This window comes from Rhodnius prolixus, unplaced genomic scaffold, assembly GCF_049639745.1.
Source record: "Rhodnius prolixus isolate KJV_2025 unplaced genomic scaffold, Rpr scaffold_2, whole genome shotgun sequence".
In the NCBI taxonomy this organism is placed as follows: Eukaryota; Metazoa; Arthropoda; class Insecta; order Hemiptera; family Reduviidae; genus Rhodnius; species Rhodnius prolixus.
The window spans coordinates 59,586,983-59,611,390 of record NW_027411592.1 but is presented as its reverse complement, the minus strand read 5'-3'; the positions used below and the strand labels follow the sequence as shown (position 1 = coordinate 59,611,390).

The 24,408-nt window shown below is 35.1% G+C and overlaps 1 protein-coding gene across 1 annotated transcript in view; it reads right to left on the bottom strand.

Moving 5' to 3' along the window:
- The window catches only part of sca (scabrous), a 127,543-nt gene that overhangs the window by 38,205 nt on the left and 64,930 nt on the right, over positions 1–24,408 (bottom strand). The window contains exon 3 of the mRNA XM_074116985.1: positions 1,660–1,701. Within this exon, the coding sequence (XP_073973086.1) occupies positions 1,660–1,701 (42 nt within the window). The remainder of the gene's footprint in view (positions 1–1,659; positions 1,702–24,408) is intronic.

Sequence of the window (24,408 nt, the reverse complement as noted above, 5' to 3'; positions counted from 1 at the left end):
GGTTGTACAGGTATGTCAGATGTTCTTGGTAAAATAAAATGAATTTGTACGGACTTGAAAATTAGAATGGGAGGTGGTGGGGATGCCCCTCCAGGGAGGGGCTAGAATAATTCTCGATGGGAACAATGTTGAAGAGTGGGAGGTAAAGAATTGTTACCAGCGAACAAAGGAGAGTACCAATTGTGTTCTCCATAGTGTTGCCCTCTTCTATTTTTCATTATCCCACAGTATCGTTTTGTTCTGCTCACTTCATTAATCCTTCATTCGCTCCATTTGCCACCCCCAAGGGAGGTGTTTGCATGCTTAATTATTTTTCTATTTTCTCTCCTCTACAGAGAATTTTTGAGAAAATTATAAATCTACATTGGTAAAAAATGAACAAAAAAAAAATCCGATATGAAAAACTCACCGTGAATTTCCCAACAGAAAAACCCTAAAACTAATTTTCCAGGAAAGTAGTTAAGGAACCAGTGAACAATGGAGCGGAGAAATTCATCTCCATGGAGTTTTATAGCGTCTCAAAAAACTCTTACCCGGGCTCCGCCACTCGATTCAACTTGTTTTGAGGGACCCACCTCGCGGACAGTTTCCGAGATCTCCGAGAGTTTCTGTGATGGTTTCGTGTAGCACAGAGATCTGAGATTTGCGGAAACATTGTAGAAAGTTCATCCACAGTCAATCTCCAGATCGTCACGGAGCGAATTTTCGATTTTTTTTTTTTTTCCACAATTTCGTCTGTCACAATTGAAGGTCTTCCTTCCGCTCCTCTCATCATCATGCACAGACTTACCGACCGTTTTTAAACTCGCGACACCACTTGAACACATTCGTACGATTCATAGCTTTAAACCTCAACCGGAGTTTTTTTTTTTTTTTCCTTCCTAACGAGATAACGGATGTCGCCCACGTATTTCCCGCACTTACCGGGAAATTGGATTGACATTTTTCACGTCGAAACCTATCTGTAGCGTCGGACAGTTCTCAACGTACTGACCTCGAACCGGTCTCCTCGTTGCGGAGGGGAGGAATCAGGCTACACGGCAGTGTAGCCAACATGTAGAAAAAAAAATCCCGTGAAAGCCTCAGTACACTTACTTTCTGGACATGCCTCGTACTTCTTACACACCACCTCACACCGCACATACGGAACTTAAGAGAAAATTCTACTGATCCTAAAAATCCTACCTAAGTAGGAAGCTTCTATCTATCTTATTTTGGCCCCTCTATCTCTGAAAAAAAAAATTTTCCATTTTGCCAAATAAAAGTTGTAGACAAAGCTAAGCTTAATTTAAAAAAATTAAGTGGTTAGGTCCCCGCTAACATGAGTTAGAAAGGTCCTAGAATTTAACCGCTGATAATGGATGAAAATCTAGAAGCAATGCTACAAGGAATAAAATCAGCAAATCTTTTAATCTATTTATAAAATTGGTGGAACCATTTTTTTTTTTTTTTTTTGAAAAATCTTTAAAAAAATTTACAGTGGCACTTCCGGTGCCAAGATCGATTTTGATCGCTAAGTCTCTGTCAAGACCCCCCACCACCACACCTGTATGGAACTCATCAGAAATATATATTTATAACTCAGCATACTGCAATTATTCCGAGCTACTTTAGATCGTTGTAAAGAAAAATGTAATTACATATAAAAGAAAAGCCTACCTGTTTGTAATGACGCTGTTCTTCAAGTCTCTGAGCGCCAGACTGAAAGCAAAAATAAAAAGGAAAATTAAAATTAAAAACTTGAAAATGAAAAAGAAAAATTCATTTCAGCGCTACCAATGTAAAAAAGAAAAAAAAAGAAAATCTTTTAAAAGCACTTTCCACGGTTTTAATTACTCTAAATAATTTATTTCCCTCTTTTTCCCCTCCTCACTTCCTGTTTGATGTAATTTATAGCAAAATAACATTTTCTGCTTTTAACACCTTCCTGTTTATTTTATATAATATATTTTTGCTTTTTATTTATCATATTACATGGTATATTAATAAATTTAATTTTAATATTTTAATTAATAAATAAATTTCATGTAAAGATTGAATTTGATTAGTGTTGAAAAAAAAAATTAAAATTGCTTAATTGTAATCAAAACTACAATGATTATTGTTTGCAGAAATGGAGAATCACTTAAAATCAACAAATTTTGAATAAACTAGGTTAGGCTAATAAGGATAAATGACCCGAAAAACCAAAAATGATTTGTTAGTTTATTCTGTAATTAAAATGCACCCCCGTTATTACTACTAACAAATTATTTGCATATTCATAAAGCACAAAGAATTATTACCATTCCAAAACAAAAGCCGTGGCAATATTTAAAATACGCTCTTCTAGCGAAGTATGGAGAGGAGAAGCTTGCAAAATATAATTTTAAATTTATTCCAAAATGAAAAACTGTATGGTTGACATTTGGGGGGGGGGGGAAACGACTGGAATAGACAAAATCCTGATATTTCACTGGCGCTGTGTTTATACTAACATGCAGTACATATGCGTATTGCTGGTCTAGTATGACCAGATTATATATTGTGTACATTTAGGCGCCACTTATAGCCGAGCGGTTAAGAGACTAGACCCGCAATGCTTAGATGTATTGTTGGTATAGTGGGTTCGATTCCCCAATCTAGACCTTGCATTTTATTTAATGGTTTAATATAAGAAATTTATAGTAAAGTATGTTTGCTAGTCGCCACCGTTCACGGCACCAATTTGGACGTAAAGCCCACCTTTAAACCACTACAATTACTTCATTGTGTATATTTTTATTTAATAAAAGAAAAATCTGGTACACGTAACTTTCAAATCAAACTGGACATTTAAAGTGAACGCCAAAAATGGATTATTGGTGAGGGAATGTTGTTAACATCTGTTGGTTAAGATTTATGACTGAATCTATTAGTACAAGGATCCCTCCTCCTTACAAAAGCATATTCCAGCCTTTTAAAACATTAAACTTATTTTTTTATTCTAAAATTTTAATTTATTTAGTGCCGTTTCTTAATAAGTCAATTAATACTTCAAATAAAAATTACGTTTTATCGAAAGCAGCACTTAAAATTTTTCAATAAATAAATACATAGATAGATAAAATAAATAAATTAATAATAATAATAACTCGTTCAATTTATCAATATGTTTATTCTAGCAAGTTCTGAATAAGGTTCAAAACTCACTTATTTGTGAGAAAACAGTACGTGTTTTGTGCCAATAATATGGTAGATGTTTTCGTTGAGAATTTGTGTATAAAATTGGCCAATCCCAATTCTAGACTGGTGCTCTAGTTTTGTCTAGTAGAAGAAAATCTAATTTCAGTAAATCCTATATCAGTCCCATCACGCTTCTCTCTCTCACTGTGTATGTATGTGTGTGTGTTGGGGTAGGGGAGAAATGTGGTTACGAGCTGGTGAGTTCGTAGTACTTCCAAAATAGCAGCACTAACATCGAATCCTATCAGTAGAGTAGTCCATCATTGTCTCCTGTAGTTTAGTCTAGTAGCATGCACACAACACTTTCAAATGCATTAATAGGATTTATTCAGAGGAAAATTAAGCCATGTTGCTAGTGAAATTTCCCAGAGCCCTTTTCACTAGGCTAAAACTAAATTTTACTGACCCTAAATTCAACTCAATAATGCTAGAAGCTTTAAGAAAATATTTTTATAAAATAGTTTTCCTGTATTAGTTTTTTCAGCAAAATATAAATGAAATGCTAGTTTGATAAAACTACACGAAAAATAAATTATTCCTCTTTGTAATTCTCAGTTTATACGGAAATGATAATTGGCATCAATAATATTTATTATTCCTCTTTGTAATTCAGAGTTTATACTGAAATGATAATTGGCATCAATAATATTAATTTATCCTCTTTGTAATTCAGAGTTTATACTGAAATGATAATTGGCATCAATAATATTAATTTATCCTCTTTGTAATTCAGAGTTTATACTGAAATGATAATTGGTATCAATAATATTTATTATTCCTCTTTGTAATTCAGAGTTTATACTGAAATGATAATTGGCATCAATAATATTTATTATTCCTCTTTGTAATTCAGAGTTTATACTGAAATGATAAATGGCATCAATAATATTTATTATTCCTCTTTGTAATTGAAAGTAGGAGGAGAATATTAATATTAGAGACAAAATAGTTCAGTACAGTGCCGCCCTTATTCGCTTTACAGGTACCTACTCGTAACGATGATATAAAAAACCATAAATCCACCCTTAAACCACAAATTCACCCATACATCCCTCTTAATAATAATTTTTGTAAAAATTTTCAAAATGAGAGAAAACATTATTCTTGGGCTGATTATACTTTTCTGCTCCAGGCTCCAGGATATATATATTTTAAATTAATTAGGAATGCGTGAGCAAAAAATTAATTAATGTAACGTCAAGCAGAGGGCTGGATGTTTTTATAAATTGGTAGTTTAAATTATTAAACATAGCCCAGAGATGGAGCGGTTAAGCAAGTATGAAAGTTGGGCTTCGCACTTTAATTGCAAAATTAACTCAATTTTTCTTTTCTTTTCTTTTTTTTTTTTTTTTTTTTTTAAATAAAAAGCTCAACTTTATTATAACAAGAACTTTACATTAAAATGCCCTTTTTGAAGCTGTGATAGCGGAAGTAAAAAGAAAAAAAATAAATAAAAAGATATCGACTGGAAGGGATAGGGATAAAGAAATCCATCCTGTTACAGTCTTTGAAGGGCTTTGGGCATGCCGCTTCAGCACTAGTACATTTCTAACTGCAACAATCAGCTTTTGGACCAAATCGCCCCCTGAAGAGAAATTTCACTTTACAGAATCAGATTTTCTAAATTTTCTTGAAAAACTACAAAGATTTTTCCTTAAAATTAATATACTTAAGTTTTCTCAGAAAATTTAATAAGAAAATAAATAGGTAACCAAAATTAAAAATTTGGGAAAAAAAAGATTACGAGAAAAAGTTCGTTACACAATAAATTTGTATTATATTTTTCCGGAAATTTGAAATTAAAAATTATAAAATTGAAGAAAAATGAGAAATTGAAGTAAGTAAACACTCCAGATTTCCATTTAAGCACAAAATATTAAAAATGAAAGAAAATAAAGTATCTAATTCCATAAGTAGAGTTAACAACAAAGAAGTTACTATTTGTAGTAATTATACGTCGACGGAAAAGTTTTCTAAAGCAGCTTACAGTTGGTGAAGCTCTAGGCTAAGTAAAGCACAGCAGCCAATGGAGAAGAACTTAATCCCTTCTGTGAAAGTTAGCAGCCAATGCGATTCTAAAAGTATCTGTCTATTTTCTATCCTTTCCTTTATTTATTTAAAGCTTTTGATTTTCAAAGAAAAGTCTGGGCGAAAAGCGGAATACTAAATTCAATAACTCAACTCCGCAACTTAAATTTTATTGAGCTCACACTAAATTTATAATTGACAAGTTCTTGAAGGATTATTTAAAGCTTAACTTCATCAACAATAGAAATATGAACTTGTGGGATTGATGTATATATATATATACATATACTTATATTTCTGAGCGTCAAGACGCAACTACATTCAAATCTTGGAAATTTTTAATGATCTCTTAAAGTAAATCCTCTGGTCCTGAATTTTCTAGAGTTAACATCCTTTTCTTACAAAGATTTTCTTACATAAATTTAAAATTCAATCAATACTTTTACTGTTGCTTAATCTATTTTCAGATGGATATTCTAGCAGGGTCAGATGCTGTAAGCTCCTTACAGCTTATCGTCGAGCTACCTAATTAGGTGTCGTGGACGGAGGCGACTAGCAAAACTACTTTACCTATTATAAATTTCTCATATTAACCATTAAATAAAATCCAAGGCCTAGACACTGGGGAATCGAACCCACTAACCAACAATACATCTTAGCATTGCGGGTCTAGTCTCTTAACCGCTAAACATACTTCACTATAAATTTCTCATATTAATCATTAAATAAAATCCAAGGCCTAGACCAGGGGAATCGAACCCACTAAACCAACAATACATCTTAGCATTGCGGGTCTAGTCTCATAACTGCCTAACATACTTGAGGATAACAAGAATTTGGTTAAAACATTTGATAATTTACACATGTAATTATTGTAGTAAAAGAGAAAGAATCGAGTGTTTTACATTACATTTTGTAGGGCATGAACTGTTTTTTTTTTTTTAAAGCACGCAATAAACGTAAATGTTCGCTAATTAAAAAAAGGAAATTAAAGATAATAAAAATCAGGAATTCCTGAACATTTCTTTCTTGACTAGTACATTAACCGAAGTTCAAATTAATAACATACAGACATATGTATGTACTTTTTTTTCTTTCTTTTTTTTTAGATTACAACACTGTAATAAAATGTAAATTAGTATACAAACAGGTGGAACACACAAAAATAACGTACTTGCAAGACTACCACCAAAACAATCCGTTATCCTCAATATGAAAACATGGAAGAGCAGTCAAAAAATAATAAAAACGTTGCATACATAATTTTGAGGTTAATTAAACGCAATTTTTTTTTTTTATTAGGTTTTTATTAGTTTATTAATAATAACTGCATCGTAGTTACTATTAATTACAATTAGATGAATCTTTCCGCTATAATTAATAATAAAAAAAACAAAATGGAGTGAAATCATTTATCATTTTTCTTTCCGGAACGGAAGGGGGCCACATTTTTTCCTTTATTTCAAATTTTTTTGTATTATTATTTTCCATTACTGTAACTGTAATTTATAACAGTTCAGAATATTAATTTTTTATATTTAACCTTTTAATTAATGATTATTGTATTTTGTTCTTTTATTATTCGTTTAATTTTTATCAAAAAAATGAAAAATATAATATCGTTTAATTTTCTCGGAGAAACGGGGCAACAAAATTTTTGTTGGGGTAATGTTGGTCACACAACCAAGTGGGCTTATAATTTATAGATTTCGTAACTGCTTACGTATACGCAGGAAAAACTGGACTATTATTCAATTGGTTGCTGAATCTTCTAGGGTCTAGAACGCAAAGTACGGGGGGTGGAACCTACTATAATGCACTTGGCTAACTTATCATAATGCCCTTAACCAGTTTAGCGTGAAATTTAATTTTAAAAAACCCCACGCCCACAGTGTGCGGAATTAAAATCAAACAATGACGTGTATACATGTCGAACGTAGGGCAAAACAACTAAAAAGTTTACAACGTCGTGTTTAGTCACTGCAAGCGACTTTTTCTGCAATCTCTCTGGGGCTTGAGTTTTACAGAGCATTCTGTGCTCATTTCAAAAATCTTGCACCGCTTCACGTTATGCATTGCTTTAATTATCTAGGGACGAAAGAGCTTTTTTCACAAGGAAGAAAAGAGCTTTTTGAATTCTGTGCAAAATGAAATCATGCTCGTACTGTGAGTACGTCTGAATCTCTATCAAAGAGGTAAAAAAACGGCATTGCACAAGGGTTGAGAGCTTCCATTTGTGTGCGTAACTCCCCAATCTCTAATGCGGAGACCAAACATGTAACATACCAACAACCACTTATCATTTGGTTGACTCCCACCAAAAAGAAAAGTAAGTAATCGCCTAGATTTTTAAGGCGGGGCTTTACGTCCAATCACCAATTAGGTATCGTGGACGGAGACGACTAGCAAACATACTTTATTGTAAATTCCTCATATTACGCATTAAATAAAATTCAAGGCCTAGACCGGAGGAATCGAACCCACTAAACCAGCAATACTCCTTAGCATTGCGGGTCTAGTCTCTTAACCGCCTAACATACTTCACTATAAATTTCTCATATTAACCATTAAATAAAATCCAAGGCTTAGACCGGGGTAAGCGAACCTACTAAACCAACAATACAGCTTAGCATTGCGGGTCTAGTATCTTAACCGCCTAACATACTTCACTATAAATTCCTCATATTAACCATTAAATAAAATCCAAGGCTTAGACCGGGGTAAGCGAACCTACTAAACCAACAATACAGCTTAGCATTGCGGGTCTAGTATCTTAACCGCTCTGCTACCGTGGTGCCTGATTCCCACCAACCCCCTCCGTATAAAATACTTCGCAGTTTTATTGGTAAGATATAGGTAACATCACACTAAATTAAATTCTTATTGTATTTTATTAAAATTTCGAGTTTTTTTTCTAGAGTTAATGGAAATTTTATATTTTTTACAAAGAGTATACACATCAAACACACTTAACAGGTTAACAGAATTTTGACTAAGAAATATTATTTGTCTATTGGTTATTTAGAGACTATCTAGGAGGCACTTCCGGAGGGGGGATTCAGATTTAAATAAAATACTTTCAGTAAAGAGGGTACATCCTACCTGATAGGGGAATTTCAATTAAACTTTAAACTTTGTTTTTCATTCTTAACTCTTCTTCTTTATATTGTCGTACAGGATGGTGCACCTTACATTATATTGAAAAGGGGTACCTTAAAGGGAAGGCTGGACCCTTTTCACCCACAAGTGCTCTTAATTGAATTTTCCACGGGGGGGGAACCTTTTTCAAATAAACATTTTAGAACAACAAGAATGCACAAAGTTAATGAAAATCTAAAAAATAAAAAAGAAAAGAAAAAAGCAGCTGGATTCGAACCTATGATCTTAGCGTACTGGATCGCTAACCCATTCCCTTAAAAATTTATTATTTATAAAAAATAAAAATAAATGAATAAACAAAAAAACTGTGTTGATTTATATCACAAAAATTTGCAATGTGATCCATTATAATTCATTTAACTCTAAAATATAGGTTATAAAATTACCATTTAACGGAAACTTAACGTAATAAAGAGTAGGTAGGTCTTGACTCTATGAGGTCGGAAATAATTTTTTTGTTACATTTCCATAAATACAATATAAAATGCAAAATACTTCCTTTTTTTTTTTCTTTTGATGGATGAGACCATTAATAAGAAAGTAAATTCCCATCTCTACGTTAAAAAAAGAGCACAATAATAATAAATAAATAAAAAGGTGTGAAGAGATGATTAAGTTATGAATACGAAAATAAATTAAGGAAGTTATGAATAAAAAAAAAGAAGAAAAAACCAAAGGAAGTTGTAAAAAAAAAAAAATGGAGTAATGGTAAATTATTCATGTAGCCGTGGATTGTGTTGTGACGTGTGGCAATGGAATTAACCGGAAAATTGTGAGATTTTTCTTTTGTTTTGGTTTTTAATAGTGCGAAATTGTTCTCTGTCTTGATGGTACTTCTTAATAATAATAATTATTTTATTTTAGTTTTTACAATAAATATTTTTACATACTTTACTATAAATTTCTCATATTAACCATTAAATAAAATCCTGTGCTACCGAGATTAAAGGGCGAAGAATTATTAACTCTAAGGTCGTAATTTTCTCGGATAGTCAGGCTGCTCTACGGGCAATTAGTTCCTACCAGGTCAATTCAAGGCTGGTTTGGGACTGTCTGGGTGCCCTGAAGGAAATTAGTGACCAGAATATGGTCTTTCTAGTTTGGGTACCTGGACATTCAGGACACAAGGGGAACGAAGTGGCAGATTTATTGGCCCGGGAAGGCTCTGCGGGACACTTCGTTGGCCCGGAGCCCTGCTTTGGGGTTTCGAAGTGTGTTAAGTCTGCGGCCATCAATGCATGGGTGCAGAGTAAGGCTCAGGAGTGGTGGCTTGCTACCACTGGGCTGCGACAGGCGAAGGAGTTCATCAGAGGCTACTCGCCGAGGCTGACCGCAGAATTAATCCGTCAAGGCCGTGGGGCTATAAGGATAATTGTAGGCCTATTAACGGGCCACTGCAGGCTCAGAAAGCACATGCATCGCATGGGCCTGGCAGATGATAGCCTTTGTAGGTTCTGTCAGGAAGAGGAAGAAACTGCACTACACGTGTTGTGTCAGTGTGAGGGGCTCGTATGGCTAAGGATGTTACTTCTCGGGGAGGAAAAACCAAGGCCTGAGAGCTTTACCCAGGAGCCACTCTCCAGAATTAAGAGTCTGATTAAACGGACGGGTCTGGAGGGTGAGCTCTAAAGTCGGGGAGCCACAATAGATCCATAGGGGTCGCGGTGGCGCAGGCCTTGAGGCCACCCAAATTTAATCTAATCTAATCTAATCTAAGGCCTAGACCGGGGGAATCGAACCCACTAAACCAACAATACATCTTAGCATTGCGGGTCTAGTCTCTTAACCGCCTAACATACTTTACTATAAATTTCTCATATTAACCATTAAATAAAATCCAAGGCTTAGTAACGGGGGGAATCGAACCCACTAAACCAGCAATACTCCTTAGCATTGCGGGTCTAGTCTCTTAACCGCCTAACATACTTTACTATAAATTTCTCATATTAACCATTAAATAAAATCCAAGGCTTAGTAACGGGGGGAATCGAACCCACTAAACCAGCAATACACCTTAGCATTGCGGGTCTAGTCTCTTAACCGCTCGGCGCCTTCCAGAAAATACTCGTATATTAAGACCTAAATATACATATATTTCTGGAATATTCTTATCCATGATCTTAGATTAACCGAAATGTTATCTAAGTTACTGGAAGTATAATATAATAGTCAATTGTGAAACGTAAGATCAACATTTAAGAAGATAAATTGTATGAGATTTGTTCTTGTATTAGTCCAACAATTTTCACTTGCTTTACTCAGATTACAGGAAAGCGTTCAACGCAAAACCAAGCTTTACAGCTTTAGTTTAAGTGACGGAGAGAGCTTTTTCTCCTTTATACTCTCCACTAAGGCAACACTATACCAATAATTAACGTAGTAAATACCTTTTCTTGTGTGCTTGTATCACGCAAGTGTGTGTAAATTGTTAAGAGATTTTGTGTTAGTTAGCAGTCAGTTACAGCTCTCCCAACAGTCTTTTAATTTGTAACTGCTAATTTGACTTGCAGAAAATGTTACATTCAAAGTTGTAAATTGTATGTCTTATAAAAAACACCTTCAATATAATGTTATTTAAAATTAAATGCAATTGTTGAAAGATTTTTTTTAAAAAAAGTTATGAATCACTCACACGACTTTGGTATAATGTAATTATTTATTTTATTTATTTGTATTATATATTTCTATAACAAGAGTTTGGCCTGCGCTAGCAATAACAATTATGAGAAGAAATATGCATTACCCCCCATCAAGAACTTCAGGACCACGCAGAACAAATTTCTGGAGACACGCAACAGCGTCTCCTCGACGCACTAGAATTGACTCACTCCACGGAGACTGTTTCCATTACACACTCCTACATCCAAAATCATCCGCTCAAAACTCCTTTCCATTTTAGACTATCAATCCTAATACATTCTGCCGCGACATAGCCTCCTGTAGGAGGATCTGTAGATCCTGCTATCTCCCTACAGACACAAAAGACTAAAACACATCTTTCTCTAACTTTCTACACTAGCTGCAGGTTTTTCCTCTCCTTTTTTTTCTGCATTCCCATACTGCTCATCTTAACCTTTCTAAATAGCACTGTTATGAAGGTTACAATGTTTTGTACATTATATTTCATTTATTTATTTTTTGTATATACTTTTCATTGAATTATTTATTCTATTCTATTCGGAAATATGTGCGAATATTGTAAAAAAGGGACCAGATAAGTTTACAAAGTCAAAAGAACAGTGAGATAGGCCCCTTATATTGGAAGTTAACCCAACAAACAGGAAACACAACAAACTTGATGGAATTGAGGGATAACCTTATAACATATAAGTAGCCTCGAACCTACGCCCTAGCAAATTACCCACAATTCAACAATTTAAAGAATTCAGCGGATGTAGATCAAGGAACATTTTAAAGTTTAAATTATGGTTTAATAAATGTGGAATTCAATAAAGCAACGCCGAAAGTTACAGGAAATACTTACAGGAACATGTTGGGGGCTTATATTTTGTAACTTATTAACTGGTTATTTCTTTTAGGAAAACAATAAAGTGTGTATAACCTTCCACCGTAGTATAACCTCTCGCTAGCACTGACAGAAGAACAAGTTATAACCTCCTCAGAAGGCAATCATCACATTTAGGTTTCTAAGAAAATTAAACCCTCAATGCCGGGGCGGGAGGGCTTTTTCTGGAAGGTCATCAGGAGATTTCTCAGAGCATCGGAAATTGCCGGAGCTAACTCGTATTATCTTGAAATTCTACATCCTCTATTTTAAACAAGTTTTAAACTTGGGTGGGGGGCGAGCGGAAGGAGGGGAAAAAGGGAAACATGTGAATCATTCACAACAACGCTTTCTTGATGCAATTATTCTGATTGAACAGAAAACTTGATCACTGTTTCGTCATTATGAATGTAAGCTGACAGGAAATAAATAATCTATGAATGATTCTACGAATGAGCGAGCAAGCAATCCTTTGACAGCAGTTTAGAGAGAAGTCTAAAAATGTAGATTCCACTTCTTCTTTTTTTTAAGAAAAACTACTTGCACAATTTTCTCTCACACTTTAAAGAGAAAGAGTATTTTTCTCAAGGAACAACAAACAAGTCTGGATTCTCAATATTACTTCACAATACCAAATAAAATATCTATATATATTTTTTTTTTTAATTTCACGAAATCCTCCCTTCCTGTGAAGTGATTTCCTTTCAAATGCAGATTTTTTAGTTACTAATTTTGTGATTGGGACTATTAAATAAGGAAAATAACTCTTGAAGAAAATCCAAGGCCTAGACTTGGGGAATCGAACACACTAAACCAACAATACATCTTAGCATTGCGGGTCCTAGTTTCTTAACCGCCTAACATACTTTACTATAAATTTCTCATATTAACCATTAAATAAAATCCGAGGCCTAGAAGTGGGGAATCGAACCCACTAAACCAACAATACATCTTAGCATTGTGGGTCTAGCCTCTTAACCGCCTAACATACTTTACTATAAATTTCTCATATTAACCATTAAATAAAATCCGAGGCCTAGAAGTGGGGAATCGAACCCACTAAACCAACAATACAGCTTAGCATTGCGGGTCTAGTCTCTTAACCGCTCGGCTACCATGGCGCCCACAAGAATAACAATATTTCCCATAGAAAGCTGGTGAATCCAAACATTTTGTGTGTTGATCTTCTCTGGTGTCCGGAAATGAAAATATAGATTTTGAACTTCCTGTGATTTGAACAGTCTCTCTTTTCTTCTCTTTACGACACCTCAAAAAGATATACTTCCGTTGGGGTAAACACATTTTCAGAAATTCATCACCTTCGCCGCAATAATTTCATTTAAAGCAATAAAAAAAATGGGTTCCAGTCTATGGGGAAAAAAAGTAGACAAAACATTATTTGGTGGGCAGAAATATAACTTGAGAGAAAACAGAGAAAGACCAGGAGAAAATGTAATATTTTTTGTCAAGGATGAAAATGTGGAAAAGAAAGAAAAGAAAATGAGTCGTAAACAATGTAGGGTGTGAACTGTCCTTTCTAGTAAACTTTGTAAGGGAAGATGGCCTTCTTCCATCCCTACAACCAACTGGGTTGTAGCGTAAACCTTTGCTGGGAAAACTACAAGAGAAAACGCAGGTGGTAAAACAGAAAGGTGTAAATATATTTTTTATTTTTTTAAGGGCTTAATAAATTTAATTGAGATGATAAAATTGAGGAGAATCGGAAATTGAATTAGTATGGGGAGGGACAGCCATTTTTAACCCTACAATGCCAATTAGCGCCATTTTTTTTTTTTTTAAAGTTCCTTCCTATGACGTTTAAAACAGTAATTCCAACTTCGAACTTCCGAAGTTAGTTTCATGCACTGATGTACCATCTACAGGTTAATGATGTCATTAACTGCGTAGCTAGAATTTTCGAAAACTCCTTAGTTTTTTTTTTTTTTTAATTTCCCTCACTATATAAGGAAAGTATTGGGATCGAATCAAATTATCGATTTATTATTATCACCGGAAATCTTCGTGGTTTCGAGGTCCATTGGCTCCAAAAAGAAAAGAAAAGCGGTTTTCAATAGTGAGTGAGTGAGGATAAAACATCTCCAAAATGATGAATCGCCGGAAGCTGTAACATTATACTCATCAGAGGTCTCCGATTGTAACTATCAAAATCCCTCAAAGGGAAATCATCACCCCACTTCATGCAATGCATTATCCTATTTTTATTATATTTAATTTTCCCAAAAACGGCTTTAACGACTTTCTATAAAATTCGTGTACACCTAGTACTCATGAAAATTAGAAAAATTCGTTTATGGGCCCCTCGGGAGGATGGTAGGCTTCCCTCTATTACACCATTCAGCCACAACCGGAAGCACTATTTTAATGAATGGATTTTTCCACTTTTCTTAGAATTTCCTCCTCTAAAACTGTCATTTCGTAGTTAACGTTTAATTTTTTTTATAATCTAGAATATTAGTAATCGCCTGTTGAATGATTTCTCCAAGTTTGGAAAAATATAGACACTTTCTTGTGAATCAGGATTTGGATAGACTACATAGCTCCACTTGTAGTATTTTTTACCCTCAAGTATTCAACCATAGCTCGATCCCACAACAATATCTCCTTACTCAATTACCCATTTCATACACACGTTTATTTGCTCAACTTAGGACAATTAATAAATACAAATTTTCATTAAAATTAAAAAATAGCGCTTACAGGATAGATTCAAACAGTAATTGCCTTTTATGTGGTTATGTTCTAAAAGAGGATTTGTACCACACATTCATGGTTTGTCCAGCATATTTTAGTATCCGTGAAAAGTAGAAGGACAGAGCTTCTTTCAGTTTACCTTTTGTGTTAACTCAGTGCAGTAGAGCTGTAATGAAAACTGTATTTTGTTATCTGTGTGAATGTTTCTCTTTAAGAGAGGAGTTAATAAGTTGAAAACTTGATTTATGTTTTTTACTTTATTTCTTTTTTAATTATTTTGGCGCTTTATTTATCTTTTTACTTATTTTCAAGGTCTTAAAAAATACCATGAAATACCACAAAGGAGCTATTCCTTAGACCTATTTCAATGACATATTCAAAGTGTTTCTTTCATTTTTTATTGTGCTTATGTTTGTATATATTTATATTAATTTATGCTGTACCCAACTGTTTTTGAGACAGGACGTGAGTCCTATAAATCAAATAAATAAATAAATAAATAAATATTGAGTTTAAATTCAATTAATTGTGAAACTATCCATGGTAAGCAAGCTCTAAAGAAAGTAATCAACTGTTTTTTTATAGCTTGAAGTTTATATCTTCTTGAGTGTAATAAATCTTCTTCTAATATTAGTAATCGCCTATTTTTTTTGTTTTGTTTTTCAGACGGGGCTTAACTTTCAACTACCAAATAGGTGTTGTGGATGTCGTTGACAGGGGGGGGGAGAAGCTCATATTTTATATAAAATAATTTTTTCTAACGAATAAAAAAACTAGCTGAAACACGGGATTCGATCCGGGGACCTCCAAATTACAAAGCCAATATCTTGACCACTAGACCAACACTCGCCCCTGAATAATATTAGTTATAATTAAAAGACGTGCGAGTATTCACACAAGATTTTCTTTCCTTTTGTGGTTAGCGCAGTATTTATTATTTTTTTTTATTGCTATTTATAATTCTTGGAATAATTATCACTGTTCATTATCATGTTTATTATTAGTTAAGATAATATGGAGAAGACTTAATAGTTCAGCCGAGTGTGTCATGGATTTTTTTTAATTTTAATTAGGAAAAAAAAAAAAAAATCGTATGCTGGAATTGAGCCTCCAACCCTTTTGTATCCTATTTTACCACCAAAGGAAATAGGGTGGATATGCAGCGCTAGATTAGACCTAAGATAGATAAGCTAAATTACCAATTATTCTATCCCTCACTAATTAACGAAGTTTTCAGTTATCCGGTCGAAACAAATAGAAGTTGTGGTGGAATGGGAAGGGTATTTTTCCTTTGTTAGTTCCGTTTTTAAAATCTCCATATCCTTTTGCAAATATTAGACTAAGAGATCTTGAGTGTGTAAAACACCATTTTTTTTCTTTAATAGGGATACGAATCAATTAGCTCCCGCCAGCGGATTCACTCCAGTGAACTGAATCCCTCCGTATAGTCCTATCTCATTCTAGAGTCTAGACTCCTAGTCCATGACGTCGGCGTTGTCTAGTATTCAGCTCTTTTGTGCTTGTGTGTGATAGAGAGAGAGCAGGAGAAAGAGAGGGGGGATTCTTGCGATCATAAAAGGCTACTTACACCGCTTTCTGTGAGCAGAATTACGGACCAAAAAAACAATTGTGATATTTGAATAAATGATTTTCTAATATAAATTAATTAAGACTTTTTTAAAGCGGTCCAACTAACTTTTAAATAAAAAGGTTTCGAAGTACTTTTATAGAAAACTTTTTAAAGCAAAAAGCTGAAGAATAATAGTTGATAGTAGAGACAGACGCATTCAAGTTTTCTCGCCGGAACTTGTTTTTTGTTTTCCGGTTTTCTTTGGTTTTTTTTTTTCACCGAAAGTTACTAAAATCTTTAGAATGAACTTTAAGCTCATCTCTTAATTTGAATAGTTTTAGAGCTACTCACACACTATTGGACGGAATCAATACCCAATAGATCCCTCAGGTAAAGCTTTGACTCCCCCGCCCGCCTGCCTGGTGCAGTAATTAAACAAATAGCTCCTTACGAGAGATTGATCACCCTAATTCGTTATTGTAAACTAGTGCTGGACCAAAAAACATTTACTATAACCACTGACAATTTATTTTGGCTATTTCCGGCGGCCACTCCCCCCCCCACTGTGAAGTAATCAACCGGAACAAAGGAACCAGAATCATGAATGAGTAATAACTAGCCATTAAATATGGTGGTGGGCGGAGGGGGTGTCACCCTTTGACCACGGCCACTGTAATCGAGAGTAGGTTAATTAATTAAAGTACGGTTAACTGGATAATCAATTATCGAGGTAGCATTAATATTCAAAGTTTTTATTCGTTGCCTTGGGTAACAGAAGAAGTTCTGGGCGGGTAATTTTGGCGGTTCTACTAAAATAGCATTTTGTAGAGAGAGAGAGAGAGAGAGAGAGAGAGAGACAGACAGACAGAGTGTATGATTATATGATTCGCCAGCCAGTTTGGCTATAAAATATCGATTAGCCAACTTGGGCATCCCTTTGGGGGCATTCGGGGGCTGGCCATTTCTTTTAGGAGAGGGTGTTCCTACTGGAACTCTCCTAGACTACAAATTCTCCTTCTCCTCAAACTAATGCGGGATAATTTGACATTAATTTTGTGGCAGGATCTAAGCTAACTAGACTTCCCTAATTTTCCATTCCTCTTTTCCAATATTAAGTAGATATCGTAACTTTAAAAAAGAGATGATGCATGCTGTAGTTTTCCTTAGACTATCTGGGGAAAATTTGATGCCACTTCCATGGCATTGGAAATTACCAGCAACCAAAATATATTTTCTGAGTAGTTCCAAGATCTTACCCCCAATAATATCACCCTGCAAAGAAAACGAGTAAAGTGAAGTAATTGCCTATTTTTACAGGCGGGTTTTACGTCCAGCTACCGAATTAGGTGTCTTGGACGGAGGCGACTAGCAAACATACTTTACTGTAAATTTCTCATATTAACCATTAAATAAAATCCAAGGGCCTAAGACCGGGAATCGAACCCACTAAACCAACAATACATCTTAGCATTGCGGGTCTAGTCTCTTAACCGCCTAACATACTTTACTATAAATTTCTCATATTAACCTTTAAAAATAAAATCCAAGGCCTATAGACCGGGCATCGAACCTAGTACCACAATGCACATAGAAAACGAGTAAGTAACCCTGCACTGAAAGAAGAAGAAGAAGAAGAAGAACTTGGTAAGTCACCATGAAAGTAGTAAGCCTATTTTTAGATGGTGAGAATCAAGGAAGGTGTCAGAAATTGACAGGGACTTGGGAAAGATTTAAAGGCCGATGATGGCCTAGAGAACAGGATCTCGTTGATGTTTATAGGATGTGCAGGACGATCTGCGACACTTTGATGTAAGCTGCAGGAAGGAAGGAGTGAAAAATTGGGAAACAATTTTTTTTTTTGGTCAGAGTTTGAAAATGCCTAGTTTTTGGGACTTTAAGGCTTATATTTTTAATTCAACTTAGGCTTTTTTTAATCTAAAAAGAAAATAAAGGGGGAAAAAAAGGAGAGTAAACAGAAAACGAAGCACCTGCTCGTTGATAAACGACGCCATACTGCATGCTAATAAAGCTCCCTTATCTTGAATTTCACACAGCTTTTTTTTTAAGATAACCTTACCTGGGAACAAGAGGAGGGAGTGTTAAAAAAAAAGCTTATCATATATACATGAGGTTACATAAGATAATGTAAATTATGTTAAAGGTAAAGGGTGTTAAAGCAAGACAGAGAGAGAGAAGCAGCGCTACCTGTCAAGCACTGCTGAAACTAAAACGGGTGGAAAATTGAATTTTTCAAGAAGTAGGGTGTGTAGAAGGGAAAGAGGAGGAAGGAAAAAAAAAATTTCTTGTATGGTTAAGGTGGGAAAATATATTCTAGAAAGAACTGTTTACCTTATAGGTTAGGGTAACACTGTAAATACTTGTCCCGAGGAGAAGACTACCTGCGCAGTCTGTCGGCCAGAAACTGAATGTATGGAAGGGCGCCAAATAGAATTGAGAGCGCTTTTTTTTTTTTTAGCGGGAAAACATTGAGTCGGCAAAGGTTTGGAAAACTTACACAACACTACCACACTAAACTTTTATACAAGAAATTACACAGGACAGGCCGCCCGCTCAAGAGCCATCTGGTCCCTATCCCGCCAATTTAGTTTTTAGGTTATAAAAACCTTATTTTCTTTTTTTTTTATATATATAACCCTTGATATAACCTCAACACAGTACTTTTACACAAATACACAGTACTGTTTTATGTATATATATAGTGCCACTGTCTAAGTAAAATAAGAAGGCAGGTTGTGACAGGGCAGGTTATTATAAACATTTTTTTAGTATATTTTATGCCTAACCTGGCTTATGTATTATTATCACAGCTGTTGACAAGAATTTATTTGGACTTTTATTTTTATTTTTAGATATAATTTAATCCTTTAAAGATGGCCCAATTTTTTTTTTTTAAATAAAAAAGATTTCGCTTTTCCTAAATGCTTTTCAAAAGTTTCCTGTGTACAGTGGAAAAGAAATGCCTACACAGATCTGTATGAGAAAAACTTACAGCTGTAAAGAAGCCCTTTGACCGGGGCACGGGGAAAACAGGAAATGCGGAGTAATGGAAAAGCCCCCCCCCCCCAAAAAAAGCAGTCAAACGGAAAAGGTCAGAAATCAGAGAGCAAATGAAATGACCCCTTAAAGCCCCTTTGCTTTAGGCCAATAGGAGAGGTGGGGCGACAGACTGTAATCGCGCTTTTATTAGAGTCTGATATAGCGTCGTAACGTCAACGAGGGACAACATACAACTTAAAATCTCAAGCATTCGATGTCTAGTGCTGCTCCAAATCATTTACATCAAGTTTAAACGATTCTAACCAGCTAGATATCTGTAAATCTTGTAACTCATAAGTATTACAACTTAAGTCCTCTCATTCTCGCTTGACTTCAACGTCCTTCACACTGTAATTCTCAAGACAGAACAGAACTTAAGAGGGGCAAACTCCCTTTCTAAGACTTGCCGGTAAGACATCAAGATCCACATAGAATTACGAATCGAATGACACACTTTTCATTCATGAAAATCAATTTAAGCGTCGATAATTTGAATCGATTGCAATACTTCCCTTTTAGTACGTGTAAACAGCTGGAGGGAGGATCACGCTTTAACACATTACTCAGGTAAGCCCTAAAGCCTTCATCGTGCCCAAACATTTTGTCAAAATCAGGCTAAGATTTGCAGAGATATTATTAACAAATAAAATTATTTTTGTAAGGAGGGGGCCTTACATAAATGGGGCTAACTCCTTATCCATTTAACTGTACAGTATCGGGAGCTTCAATAGGCACATCTACAGGAAATTTCGAATCAAATGACCTTTATTCATAGAAATCAGTCCGCACGTTGTTCACAAAAAAAGGTGACAAGAACAAAGAACAAGAACAATTTTTGAAAATACCTTTTCGCTCATCTTTGGCATCGTTTTTTCACGAAATCTATTAGATCTGGATCGCTGCTAAAAATTACAGTTATAAAGGAGGATATGCCTGATATTATAAAGAAAATTTGGGAATTGTATCTTTTATAGAAAAGAGAAAAAAAAATTGTCAAAGTTGGGTGTTTTTCAATGTTACGCTTTTTCGTGCACCATTTGGACGATCATCCCATATTCCAACTGCCCTACCGAAAACAGTTTTAAATCAGGGCCATTATTTTGCTCTTGGTATAAACGTTAAAGCTCCAGAATAATAACTTTAATAATGATATCATTTAATGTCATTTTATTATTATTGTGAACATATAAATTGAAAAACCCATATCTTTTATTAGTGCGATTCTGGGTTCAGGAACTCTTCACGATGATAAACAAACACCATGGGTTCTTTAGAAGCTGCTGAAGTATTTCACATCAACTCAATTGATGGATAGATCAATTTGATGGCAAAATTTACAAGCCCAATGATAGGAAAAAATTCCAAACGTCCTAAAAGTCGAATGCCTTTAGTAAATCAATCAATCAATAAAATTGCATTTCCAATATTTAAATTTTGACCTTAGTGTAAATGGAAATTGGTTAACCTCAAAAAATATTTCCTTTGTGAAAATTCGATCACTTTGCAGAACTTCTGAACTTTTTTAGGTCAGTGTGGAAATCTATGAAAAATGTACAGAGATACACCCTTCCCCAATTTTCATGAAATATTAATAAACCTGTGGAAAAACCTTTTTCAAGTTCAGCGATATGTACTGCACTGTCAGTTTTTCACCCCTTTTTACCAAATATACGTCATTCAGCATATATTTTAATGGTTGGAATGTTATATATTCCGGCAGTCACATTTCTTTCTTTTCTTATATATCAACGGAATGTATTCTTACTATTGTTATTTTTTTAAAGAAATATAAATATATATAGGGGAGAGAATTTTTTTTTTGCATACATCGATATATTTTGGAACGTGATCGATTAAAAAATTCACTTCTCCTTGTACCTTTTGCGCAATTTTTTGATGACATCGATGTTGCATAGTTTCTAAAGCTAAGCGATAACTTGCGCGCGACACTATTACGGTTACTTCCGCCTGAAGAGTTTAGGTAAACAAGTTGGTATAGTTTAAACAACGAATCAATGTCGCTCGGAGAAGAGATTACAGCTAGCTAAGCTCCAAAGAGAGAGAGAGAAACAGAGAGAGAGAGAGTGCTACAGTCGAAGCGCTTAGAGTGAGTGATACGTGCTTAGAGTTGCCAAGGACCAAACCACCTTGATCCTGGTACTGATTGAATTGCACAGATTTACGTGTTATTATCCAATGTTTATTTATGTATTACAATATAGGTAACGTTAAAGTGTGTCTAAATGGAATTAAGGATTAAATAGGTATTATAAGAAAATTTATTCCAAGGAATGTAAGGAATTCCTTCCTTCAAAATAATAAGGACACTTTCTCCTTCATTTTATCCTATCACTAGTTTTGAATATTATTAAATTAAAAACAGGTTTTTATTACTATTATTTTCATTTATTTAAGGAACCATCAGCGCGATGTCGCCATAGTAACAGTGATAATGAATATATTTATTAATCTTAAAGATTTTATGAAACGACAAAAATTGGAATACTTTTATCTTTAATTTTTTTTATTGGACTCATAGCGACGCGATGTTCGATCGATAAAACACAACAATTCAACGTTTCGATAAATTTATCGCTTTTACCTTCAGGGCGCTTATTTTGCGCGTCTTGGATATCAGTTAATATACTTTTTTAATCAATTACCGACATTTACAGCGCAACGGATAAGCCTCTAATTACCAATTGTAACACAATAATCTGATATCTTAAGTTTTGAGGTTATTTAAATCGTTCAAGTAGTTAACTCTGCAACTCTCTTGTCACTCCAGTTCCTGTAGAAGATCATCTATGAGATCAACCAATCAACTATTTAAACCAGGGGTCCCCCAAACTACGGCCCGCGGGCCACATGCGGCCCCCTGTGGACATTTATCCGGCCCTCGCCGCACTTCCGGAAGGGGCGTCTCTTTCACTAGGTGGTCAGTGAGAGGAGCACTGTATGTGGCGGTGCCGCAAAGCGCTGCGTCGCTCATGAACAGTACTACTTCCGGTGACGCACGGCTCCGGAAAAATAACAGCAGAAGTAGGAAGAAAGGCAAAGCACTATAACTAGACCGGACATTGGACCATCTCATTAGCGAAAAGCAGGTGGTCCACAGTTCCCACAGAAATACTGGGCAGTTTGGTGATTTAAATTTACTTGTTCTTTATTTGAAATATTCTATTTGTTCCCGTTTTGTTCTTTTAACATTAAAATAGTTTTTTTTTTTTTTTTTAAATATATTCTGGCCCTTCAACGGTCTGAGAGACAGTGAACTGGCCCCCATTGTAAAAAGTTTAGGGGTCTCCTGATTTAAACGAACACTTTTTTTTTTAACAAGGGCGCCACGGTAGCCGAGCGGTTAAGAGACTAGACCCGCAATGCTAAGCTGTATTGTTGGTTTAGTGGGTTCGATTCACTGTGTCTAGGCCTTGGATTTTATTTAATGGTTAACATGAGAAATTAATAGTAAAGTATGTTTGTTAGTCGCCTCCGTCCACGACACATAATTGGTAGTTGGACGTAAAGCCGGCCAGAAAAAAATAGGCGATTACTTTACTACTTTACTGACTACTTTTTAACAAGGGTCTAAAAAAAATCAGCTGATTGAAAAAGTGGTTAGGTTGGCAATTCTGGTTAGTATCTTTGACTTTATACCGTCATAGTACGGATGCTTATTGTAACCCTGACCTGATTTCGGACTTGCAGCCATCATCAGTAGAAGAAGAAGTAGATTAAACAGTTCAGTGTAGAGATTTCCGACTTCACTTACGTTACCATCTCCCACCACTACTCTCAGCTGACTCTGCTAGCCAATAGAATAGCAGAGAGAGAATAACTTTACATTAATATAGCCACACTTTTTGAGAGTTTTCGCGACCAGCACAGAATTTTTCCTTTTTAATATGGTTAGTTTAACAGGAACTAAAGAAAACTCTGGTCCAGGAAGTCAACTTTTTCTTCCTTCCAAAAAAAAAAGGTAATTCCTGCAAATATTGCTGATTTTTCTTAAGCAAAAAATCCTTGTGGCCTCGTTAAGGAAAATTATTATTGACTCTTACAATACTGCCCTCAATCTTCGCTGAACAGCAAAGCGTTAAAGTCTTCCAAACTAAGATTCTTTTTTATTCCCTTATAAAATCAGTTGAGAAAATTATTAAAAACTTTTTCCTGAAGAAAAAAAAAAGGAAGAAAACTTCATCCCACGTTCCTGTTTAAGCTAATTTTAAAGTTTAAGCGAGTAAACAAAGTACCTTTCTCTTTCTGTCAGTAACTTTGTTGGTGAGTCAAAAAGGGGTGTGTACTTCAGGGCTTTATTATTATTATTATATCTGAAGGTGCTGGAAGAAGTAGGATATTGGGGGAAGATGGAAGGGAATGAGGATTTTTTTTTTTAAGGCGGGAGATGTGTTGGGGTGGGGTGGAAACAAAGAACAGGAAGTTAAGATCTGTGTGTGGGTGTGTACTTTAAGCAAGTAAGCAGCGTAGTGGGGCAGCAGGGATTAACACGCTGTGAGATATGTACTCTGCACGGAGAAGAGGAGCAGAACAGGATACGCTCTGGAAGAAAGTTCCAGCGTAGACTAACTCTGAGCATAGGCCTCAGCGAAAAAAAAAACCCTAACTTTAATACCATATTTTCTCTTGAGCGGTTTCTCGGGTAGCAGTTTAATTAAAGCTGAGCGTAATGAGGCTTCTCGGCTTCTCTTTCTCTCTCCCACTCTAAATATTTCCTCTCTTCAACATCTTCCTCTTTTTTTGGGGAGGGTGCAGGAGGTGGAGATCCTTAAAATTATCCATTAGTTAGTGGTAATTAATACAAAAGTTTGGCAAGTTGGGGAAGGTCTCTTTGTAGGGGCCAGCTGGTTTGGTACGAGAGAGAGAGAGAGAGAGAGAGAGAGAGAGAGAGAGAGAGAGAGAGAGAGAGAGAGAGTGAGTGAGAGAGAGAGAGAGAGAGATCAGTACTTTCTTTGCATGAAGAAGAAGAAAAATCGCTTAAAAATTCTTTTTTCAAAACGAAGGAAATACGAGGTGTGGCTATTAAATGACGAGACTGATGCTGCTACAGAAGAACTATGCATGCGCCAAATCCTAACGACCGACAGCTGTGCAGCGTAAAGACTTCTCTTTCGATTGCAGCCACCTCACGTGTTTGTAGACAAAATCTGTCTAA